Source organism: Cetorhinus maximus, unplaced genomic scaffold (genome assembly GCF_964194155.1).
Source record: "Cetorhinus maximus unplaced genomic scaffold, sCetMax3.hap1.1 HAP1_SCAFFOLD_3439, whole genome shotgun sequence".
Classification (NCBI taxonomy): domain Eukaryota; kingdom Metazoa; phylum Chordata; class Chondrichthyes; order Lamniformes; family Cetorhinidae; genus Cetorhinus; species Cetorhinus maximus.
The window spans coordinates 17,354-27,802 of record NW_027599351.1 but is presented as its reverse complement, the minus strand read 5'-3'; the positions used below and the strand labels follow the sequence as shown (position 1 = coordinate 27,802).

Sequence of the window (10,449 nt, the reverse complement as noted above, 5' to 3'; positions counted from 1 at the left end):
AACGTGGATAGAGAAGGAGAAACAGCTCCGTAGGGGGAAGGAGCGAGGATGAGAGGGACACAGAATTCAGTTAATCGGTGAAAGAAGCAATTGTGTTTTCCTGCTCGTTGTGGTCACTTCCTAGTTAAATATCAGGACACCGAACACACCTAAGGGATTGGTTAAAGCAAAAGTACGTAGGTTGGTGTATGAAGGAATTGAGAAGTTGGGAGCAGTATTACAAAGTTGGAGATCTTGTACACATGTCTGAGTTGGTCGGTTCCTCAGAACGAACTGTTCCGGACAGGAGAGAGACAGGAAAACTGTACTTCTGTCTCTCACCAGCTGTCCGAACGCAGAAGGTGTTTTGAATTCTTTGTGAAGTATGTTGTGGTGTGTTTTCCCAAACCCTCAGTGTGTCTGATCCACTTTACTAATCACTCACAACAAACTCACATTATGATCAACTCGGGTTAGTTTATTTACATTTAAAACCCGGGGCAGGAATGTTCACAAAGTCACACACTCACTCACACTCACACACCCAATCGCACACACTCTCACTCACACACACTCACACAACACAGACACACACTCACACACACAAACACACAAAAACACCATACACACACACAAACACACACACAAGCACACACACCCACACTCTCAAACAACCACACACTCACACTCATACACACTCACACACACTCACTCACACTCAAATCCGCACACTCACACGCGAACACACACAGATACTCACTCTCACAAACACACAGCCACACATACACACAGACGCACACGCACACATACAGACACACACACACACACAAACACACACACACACACAGAGTAATGGAGGGTAGAAAAAGGAAACATTTACAACTATGGATAGTAACAGTACAAGAACCACGGAGATTAAATGAGTTCACATGATTTCCAGAGTCTGAGAAGAAAAAGTCCAAAGGCTATTTCCGATGTGACCGAGTTCAATTCCAAGTCCAGTGGGAGCTTACTGCACGCAAATTGAATGCCTCGTTTCTGACATGACAACTATGAAAACACTGTAAAGAGTTACTTCATTGGCTGCCAAAGCATGTTGGGGATCTCCTGAGTTAGTGAAAGGTGCTAGAGAAATGCAGGACTTCTGTTCTGTTGCATTTTGTCGGATTCCTGCCTGGATTTATAATGGGGTTTTACAATGTCAACCGTCACACTGTCATTCCCACCTCCCATCACTGGTGGCGCTGCAGGAAGCTCCTCCTGGGGGAGATGGGGAACAAGATGAACTTTCACCTTTCAGACGTGGCCTCGGGCAGCCGGGGATTGTGGGGAAGGGAGGAGGGGCTGGGGATTGTAGGGGAGGGAGGAGGGGCTGGGGATTGTGGGGGAGGGAGGATGGGCTGGGGATTGTGGGGGAGGGAGGAGGGGCTGGGGATTGTAGGGGAGGGAGGAGGGGCTGGGGATTGTGGGGGAGGGAGGAGGGGCTGGGGATTGTGGGGGAGGGAGGAGGGGCTGGGGATCTTTGGACAATCCTGACACTCTCGTTCTGTGTCCCAGTCTCTCTTCAGGAACAATATTTCTCAATATCAGCTGCCTCGACGCAGGGCAGTGCCCTTTTCTCACAGATGAAACGGAAGTGATTGGAACAACTGACATCATTCCAGCCGGCACTTCTGATAACGGCGCAGTTTTCATTACCATACCAATTATTCGGTTCACCCTGATCCCATCGAGTAAAACTGGGAATTGGGGAAATAAAAAATACAGATAAAAATCTGACACCTTCTTGCACAAAATCAACAAGATTCCTACAGCCCGGAACAAATCTCAAACTAATCCCACTGCCCCGCTCTCTCCCCATAGCCCTGTACAAATCCCCAAACTAATCCCACTGCCCCGCTCTCTCCCCATAGCCCTGTACAAATCCCCAAACTAATCCCACTGTCCCGCTCTCTCCCCATAGCCCTGTACAAATCCCAAACTAATCCCACTGTCCCGCTCTCTCCCCATAGCCCTGTACATATCCCAAACTAATCCCACTGTCCCGCTCTCTCCCCATAGCCCTGTATCAATCCCAAACTAATCCCACTGTCCCGCTCTCTCCCCATAGCCCTGTACATATCCCAAACTAATCCCACTGTCCCGCTCTCTCCCTATAGCCCTGTACATATCCCAAACTAATCCCACTGTCCCACTCTCTCCCCATAGCCCTGTATCAATCCCAAACTAATCCCACTGTCCCGCACTCTCCCCATAGCCCTGTACAAATCCCAAACTAATCCCACTGCCCCGCTCTCTCCCCATAGCCCTGTAACAATCCCAAACTAATCCCACTGTCCCACTCTCTCCCCATAGCCCTGTATCAATCCCAAACTACTCCCACTGTCCCGCTCTCTCCCCATAGCCCTGTATCAATCCCAAACCACTCCCACTGTCCCGCTCTCTCCCCATAGCCCTGTATCAATCCCAAACTAATCCCACTGTCTCGCTCTCTCCCCATCGCCCTGTATCAATCCCAAACTAATCACCCTGTCCCGCTCTCTCTCTCCATGCGATGCTGGGACTCACCTCACTGGGGTCCCATCCACCCATTTCCAGTTTCTTTCACTCTCTCGATTTGTTAGTCCGATCCAGTAAGTCCCACGATAATGCTTGATAGATTTCTTTATGAAATTCTGCAACAGATGTAATGATTTAGTGTCACCAGTTAGTATTACTGCCTTAATTCACACACACAATCACTCATAAACTCACACAGACACACATACACCCACACACATGCCCTCACACGGACAGACACTCTCTCTCACACACACGCACAACTGATACACAAAATTCCCCAAACCCTTTCTGAGGAAATTCTCCCTCATTCCCTCTGATTAAATATCGGGAAGACTGAAGCTATTGTTTTCCGTCTCTGTTCCAAACTCCATTCCCGAGTTACCGACTCCATCCTGCGAACTCTCTGAGTCTGAACCAGACTGTTCACAACCCTGGGGTTGTGTTTAACCTGGAGATGGGATTCCCACCTCATATCCACATCGTCACCAAGACGGCCTCTTCCCAACTCCGTAACATCGCCCAGAACCACCCCGGGCTCAGCTCATCGACTGCTGGAACCCTCGTTCATGTAGTGTAGAGGGAGCTTTACTCTGTATCTAACCCCGTGCTGTACCTGTCCTGTGAGTGTTTGATGGGGACAGTGTAGACGGAGCTTTACTCTGTATCTAACCCCGTGCTGTCCCTGTCCTGGGAGTGTTTGATGGGGACAGTGCAGAGGGAGCTTTACTCTGTATCTAACCCCGTGCTGTCCCTGTCCTGGGAGTGTTTGATGGGGACAGTGTAGAGGGAGCTTTACTCTGTATCTAACCCCGTGCTGTACCTGTCCTGGGATTGTTTGATGGGGACAGTTTAGAGGGAGCTTTACTCTGTATCTAACCCTGTGCTGTACCTGTCCTCGGAGTGTTTGATGGGGACAGTGCAGTGGGTGATTTACTCTGTATCTAACCCCGTGCTGTACCTGTCCTGGGAGTGTTTGATGGGGACAGTGTAGAGGGAGTTTTACTCTGTATCTAACCCCGTGTTGTACCTGTCCTTGGAGTGTTTGATGGGGACGATGTATAGGGAGCGTTACTCTGTATCTAACCTCATGCTGTATCTGTTCTGGGAGTGTTTGATGGGGACGGAGTAGAGGGAGATTTACTCTGTATCTAACCTCATGCTGTACCTGTCCTGGGATTATTTGATGGGGACGGTGTAGAGGGAGCTTTACTCTCTATCTCACACCATGCTGTACCTCTCCTGGCAATGTTTGATGGGGACGGTGTAGAGTGATCTTTACTCTGTATCTAACCCCGTGCTGTACCTGTCCTGGGATTGGTTAATGGGGACTGTGTAGAGGGAGATTTACTCTGTATCTAACCCCGTGCTGTACCTGTCCTGGGACTGTTTGATGGGGACAGTGTAGAGGGAGCTTTACTCTCTATCTCACCCCGTGCTGTACCTGTCCTGGGAGTGTTTGATGTGGACATTGCAAAGGGAGCTTTACTCTGTATCTAACCTCGTGCTGTACCTGTCCTGGGAGTGTTTGATGGGGACAGTGTAGAGGGAGCTTTACTCTGTATCTAACCCCGTGCTGTACCTGTCCTGGGAGTGTTTGATGGGGACGGTGTAGAGGGAGCTTTACTCTGTATCTAACCCCGTGCTGTACCTGTCCTGGGAGTGTTTGATGGGGACGGTGTAGAGGGAGCTTTACTCTGTATCTAACCCCGTGCTGTACCTGTCCTGGGAGTGTTTGATGTGGACATTGCAAAGGGAGCTTTACTCTGTGTCTAACCCCGTGCTGTTCCTGTCCTGGGAGTGTTTGATGGGGACGGTGCAGAGGGATATTTTCTCTCTATCTCATTCTGACAGATGCGTCTGTTATTCTCACCTGTTCCTGTTCTGTATTTATGATGATGAGGTGTGAATTTTGGGATTCACATTGTCGTTTTGCCGAGTCCCAGTTTATTTTATCCGTTGAGAATCTATAGCAATGAAGATTATGAACTTTCCAGCCGCTCGGGCAGAGAGACTCTGCAAAATTATAGAGACTTAATTCAGAGAAATGTATTGAAACATTAGGATCAAGAGAAGGCCATTCAGCCCCTCTCGAGACTGTTGCACAGGAACAGGAGGAGGCCATTCAGCCCCTCTCGAGCCTGTTGCACAGGAACATGAGGAGACCATTCAGCCCCTCTCGGGTATTTTACAACATTCTATTGAATCTGCTCTGTACCTTAACTCCGAGAGGCAGAGGCCGGGATAGTGCGGCCTTCCCCCGCTTGGAGATTGAGGCCTTGACTGAAGGATGGGGAAGGTGGGGGTGGGGGTGACCCCAATGGGACAGAGCTTGGGATGTTGCAGGAGGGGGCAGGAGTACGGCCGGCAGCTCCCACTCACCTGAACAGATTCGGAGCATTGGGCAGAGCGATCGCGCCGTCTCGGACAATTTCTGGAACTTTCCATCCAGCTCTGTCAGGTTCCGCAGGGCAATGGCCAAGGTCCGGTTCAGGGGGTCAGCAGCATCGTGCTCCTTGTTCATCTGTAGAACTGAGAGACAGAGTCAGAGTGAGTGATAGTGTGGGTTATATCAGAGTGTTACAGTGAGGGGTGTGGGATATATCAGAGTGTTACAGTGAGGGATGTGGGTTATATCAGAGTGTTACAGTGAGGGGTGTGGGATATATCAGAGTGTTACAGTGAGGGGTGCGGGATGTATCAGGGTGTTACAGAGAGGGGTGTGGGATATATCAGCGTGTTACAGTGAGGGGTGTGGGAAATATCAGGGTGTTACAGTGAGGGACGTGGGATATATCAGAGTGTTACAGTGAGGGGTGTGGGATATATCAGCGTGTTACAGTGAAGGGTGTGGGGTGTATCAGAATGTTACAGTGAGGGGTGTGGGATGTATCAGAGTGTTACAGTGAGGGGTGTGGGATGTATCAGGGTGTTACAGTGAGGGGTGTGGGATGTATCAGGGTGTTACAGTGAGGGGTGTGGGATGTATCAGAGTGTTACAGTGAAGGGTGTGGGATGTACCAGAGTGTTACAGTGAGGGGTGTGGGATATATCAGGGTGTTACAGTGAGATGTTCCTCCCCGTACCTTGGACCGTGAGACCTGTAATAATTGCGAAGTTGCAGATTATGACAATGAGGCCGACCACGATGAGACATCTCGATTTTTTTGATCTTTTTCCTCCAACTGTTTCCTGTCCAGGTTTACCTGGAATAGAGAAGTAAAGATTGGCCCATGTTGAGCAGCCTGTGTAACTGCACGGAACAGACAATGGTGATGTATCTACCTCCCTTATCGAGAGAAACAACAACCACGTTACTCGTTTATATCCCTTGTTTCACATCCCAGCGCACGGTACAGGAGAGTTATCAAAGAGAATCGAACACCGAGTCACACAGGGAGATATTAGGGACAGGAAACCAAAAGCTCAGACACAGAGATCGGCACAAGGAGTATCTTACAGAGAGAGGGAGAGAGAGGCACAGAGAGGGAGAGAGAGGCACAGAGAGGGAGAGAGAGGCACAGAGAGGGAGAGAGAGGCACAGACGGGGAAGGAGAGGCACAGAGAGGGAGGGAGAGGCACAGAGAGGGAGAGAGAGGCACAGAGAGGGAGAGAGAGGCACAGAGAGGGAGAGAGAGGCACAGAGAGGGAGAGAGAGGCACAGAGAGGGAGAGAGAGGCACAGAGAGGGAGAGAGAGGCACAGAGAGGGAGAGAGAGGCACAGAGGGGGAGAGAGAGGCACAGAGGGGGAGAGAGAGGCACAGAGGGGGAGAGAGAGGCACAGAGGGGGAGAGAGAGGCACAGAGGGGGAGAGAGAGGCACAGAGGGGGAGAGAGAGGCACAGAGGGGGAGAGAGAGGCACAGAGGGGGAGAGAGAGGCACAGAGAGGGAGAGAGAGGCACAGAGAGGGAGAGAGAGGCACAGAGAGAGAGAGAGAGAGGCACAGAGAGGGAGAGAGAGGCACAGAGGGGGAGAGAGAGGCACAGAGAGGGAGAGAGAGGCACAGAGAGATAGAGAGAGAGGCACAGAGAGAGAGAGAGGCACAGAGAGATAGAGAGAGAAGCACAGAGAGAGAGAGAGAGAGAGGCACAGAGAGAGAGAGACAGAGAGAGAGAGACAGAGAGAGAGTGAGAGAGAGACAGAGAGAGAGTGAGAGAGAGACAGAGAGAGAGTGAGAGAGAGACAGAGTGAGAGAGAGACTGGAAGGGAAAGAGACAGAGGTGGACAGAATCAGGCGGAGAGGTTTTGGGAGGTAATTCCAGAGTTTAGGTCCCCAGGCACCTGAAGGCCTGGCCGCCAATGGCGGAGCGATGGGAATCGGGGAACGCTCGAGAGGCCGGGATTGGAGGAACGCAGAGATTTCGGAGGGTTGTAGGAGGTTACAGAGATAGGGAGGGTTCTGGGTCTGGTGGAGGTTACTGAGAAAGAGAGTATTGTAGGGACTGGATGAGGTTACAGAGATAGGGAGGGGTCTAGGGGCTGGAGGAGGTTACAGAGATAGAGAGCGTTGTAGGTGCTGGAGGAGGTTACAGAGATAGGGAGGGTTGTAGGGGCTGGAGGAGGTTACAAAGATAGGGCGGGGTCTAGGGGCTGGAGGAGGTTACAGAGATAGGGAGGGGTGTAGGGGCTGGAGGAGGTTACAGAGATAGGGCGGGGTCTAGGGGCTGGAGGAGGTTACAGAGATAGGGCGGGGTCTAGGGGCTGGAGGAGGTTACAGTGATAGGGAGGGGTATAGGGGCTGGAGGAGGTTAGGGAGATAGGGAGGGTTGTCGGGGGCTGGAGGAGGTTACAGAGATAGGGAGAGGTGTAGGGACTGGCAGAGGTTACAGTGATAGGGAGGGGTGTAGGGGCTGGAGGAGGTTACAGAGATAGGGAGGGTTGGAGGGGGTTACAGAGATAGGGAGGGTTGGAGGGGGTTACAGAGATAGGGAGGGGTGTGGGGGCTGCAGGAGGTTACAGAGATAGGGAGGGTTGTAGGGATAGGAGGAGGTTACAGAGATAGGGAGGGGTGTGGGGGCTGCAGGAGGTTACAGAGATAGGGAGGGTTGTAGGGATAGGAGGAGGTTACAGAGATAGGGAGGGCTGTAGGGACTGGCAGAGGTTACAGAGATTGTGAGTGTTGTAGAGTCTGGAGGAGGGTACAGGGATAGGGAGGGTTGGAGGGGGCCGGATGAGGGTACAGAGATAGGGAGGGCCAGAGGAGCTGTAGGAGGTGACAGAAAAAGGGATGGTAGCAGGGTCTGAAGGATTTTGCAGAGTTGGGAAGGGTTGTAGGGGCTGGAGGAGATTACAGTGATAGGGAGGGGTGTAGGGGCTGGAGGAGTTTCCAGAGATAGGGAAGGTGTAGGGGTTGCAGGAGGTTACAGAGATAGGGAGGGTTGTAGGGGCTGGAGGAGGTTACAGAGATAGGGAGGGTTGTAGGGGTTGCAGGAGGTTACAGAGATAGGGAGGGTTGTAGGGGCTGGAGGAGGTTACAGAGATAGGGAGGGTTGTAGGGATTGGAGGAGGTTACAGAGATAGGGAGGGGTGTAGGGGCTGGAGGAGGTTACAGAGATAGGGAGGGTTGTAGGGGTTGCAATATGTTACAGAGATAGGGAGGGGTGTAGGGGTTGCAGGATGTTACAGAGATAGGGAGGGTTGTAGGGGCTGGAGGAGGTTACAGAATAAAAAATAATACAAAACTGAATAAAGGTCTACCTAATGCATCATGCACAACGCAATAGAGAAATGACTAAAGTGCAGCAGGTTTGACACAAATCATTATCTTACGACTGACATACGATATCCGTAACTAACCTGTTGTACGGACCTTAGTTGTCCCGGAGGCAGGAAGAAAGTTCAGCTCCGAGTACAAGATCTCCGGATCGTCTGGAAAACGGAAACAGAAACTATACAATGGATGAGAGTTAGATACAGAGTAAAGCTCCCTCTACACTGTCCCCATCAAACACTCCCAGGACAGATACAGCACGGGGTTAGATACACAGTAAAGCTCCCTCTACACTGTACCCATCAAACACTCCCAGGACAGGGACAGCACGGGGTTAGATACAGAGTAAAGCTCCCTCTACACCGTCCACATCAAACACTCCCAGGACAGGTACAGGACGGGTTTAGATACAGAATAAATCTCCCTCTGCACCAACCCATCAAACACTCCCAGGACAGGTACAGCACGGGTTTAGATACAGAGTAAAGCTCCCTCTACACCGTCCACATCAAACATTCCCAGGACAGGTACAGCACGGGGTTAGATACACAGTAAAGCTCCCTCTACACTGTCCCCATCAAACACTCCCAGGACATGCACAGCACGGGGTTAGATACAGAGAAAAGGTTCCCCTGCACTGTCTTTATCAAACACTCTATCTCACTTTCTATCTCTCTTTTTCTCTCTTTCTGTGTTTCTCTCACTCTCTATGCATCTGTCTCTCTCACTCTCGTTGTCTCTCTCTCTCACTCTTGTCATTCTCTATCTTGTTCTTGCTCTATTTCTCTATATGCTTCCCCATATCCACCTCTCCCTCTCTGCCTCTCTCTCTCCATTGAACAGTTTAACGTACGTTCACTGGGCGCTGTTGTGTTGTTTTTGATGTGTCTTATGTTCATGTAGTCGGTGTCCTGCTCCATGGTTTGTGTCTGAGGGGTCTCTCTCTTCTGTTCCTGTCCTGTCTGCTTCTCCTTCTCTCTCTCAGATGTGTCTCAGTCTTTCCTCAGACTCGATGTCAGGGCGAAAACTTCCTCAAAACTGTTTCTGCCTCTTGGTTCCATTTCACAATGACACTTCCCCTGAGATCAGAATGAGAGGCTGGTTGTACTGACTCCAGGGGCAGCAGTCCCTCTCTCACAATCTCTCTCACCATCTCTCTCTCTGTCTCCCTCTCTCTCAATCGCTCTCACCATCTCTCTCTCTGTCTCCCTCTCTCTCTCTCACCATCTCTCTCTCTATCTCCCTCTCTCTCAATCTCTCTCACTATCTCTCTCTCTGTCTCCCTCTCTTAATCTCTCTCACCATCTCTCTCCCTGTCTCCCTCTCTCTCAATCTCTCTCTCCATCTCTCTCTCTGTCTCCCTCTCTTTCAATCTCTCTCACCATCTCTCTCTCTGTCTCCCTCTCTCTCAATCTCTCTCTCCATCTCTCTCTCTGTCTCCCTCTCTTTCAATCTCTCTCACCATCTCTCTCTCTGTCTCCCTCTCTCTCAATCTCTCTCACCATCTCTCTCTCTGTCTCCCTCTCTCTCAATCTTTCTCACCACTTCTCAACCTCCCTTTCTTTCCCTTCCTTTCTCTCTGACTCTGTCTCTTTCACTCTCACTCTGCCTCTCTCTCTCTCTCTGTCGCTCGATCTCTTTCTCTCCTGTTCTCTGAAGCACTCTCACTATTTGCCACTCTCTCTCTCTCTCTCTCTCTCCCCCATTCTCTGTCTGTCTCTTTCCCTTTTTCCCTCTCTGACTCGCTCTCTTTGTCTCTCTCTCTCTCTCCGACAGGCATGCGATTAGCTGCCACATCAAAGGTGACTCCGGAAGATAAGAGCACATGGTCTAGGGGGTAACATATTAACATGGACAGAGGATTGGTCAGCTAACAGGGAGCAGCGAGTAGGGGTAAATGGGTTTTTTCGGCTTGGCAAGATGTGACGAGCGGAGAGCCTCAGGGGTCAGTGCTGGGACCTCAACGATTCACCATTTATATGAGTGACTGGGATGAGGGCAGCGAATGTGTGGACGCTAAATCTGCCGATGACACCAGGATAGGTGGGAAAGTCAGTCGTCAACAGGAGGTAGAGGGTCTGCAAAGGGATATGGACAGGTCAAGCGGGTGGGCAAAAATTTGGCAGATGGAGTGTAACGTGGGAAAACGTGAACCTGCCCAGGAGGCAGGAGGAACAGAAACGCAGTATTCTATTTAAACG

The 10,449-nt window shown here is 50.8% G+C and overlaps 1 protein-coding gene across 1 annotated transcript; it reads right to left on the bottom strand.

Annotated features, from left to right (window-relative positions):
* Positions 1–4,411: 4,411 nt before the first annotated feature.
* LOC144678019 (oxidized low-density lipoprotein receptor 1-like) lies at positions 4,412–9,168 on the bottom strand (the record flags this gene model as incomplete). Its single annotated transcript, XM_078537957.1, has 5 exons — positions 9,102–9,168; positions 8,335–8,406; positions 5,625–5,744; positions 4,921–5,070; positions 4,412–4,554 (listed from the first exon to the last, which is right to left on the bottom strand). Coding segments are annotated over exons 1-5 (552 nt in total), but the record flags the coding sequence as incomplete, so codon positions are not given.
* Positions 9,169–10,449: the final 1,281 nt, after the last annotated feature.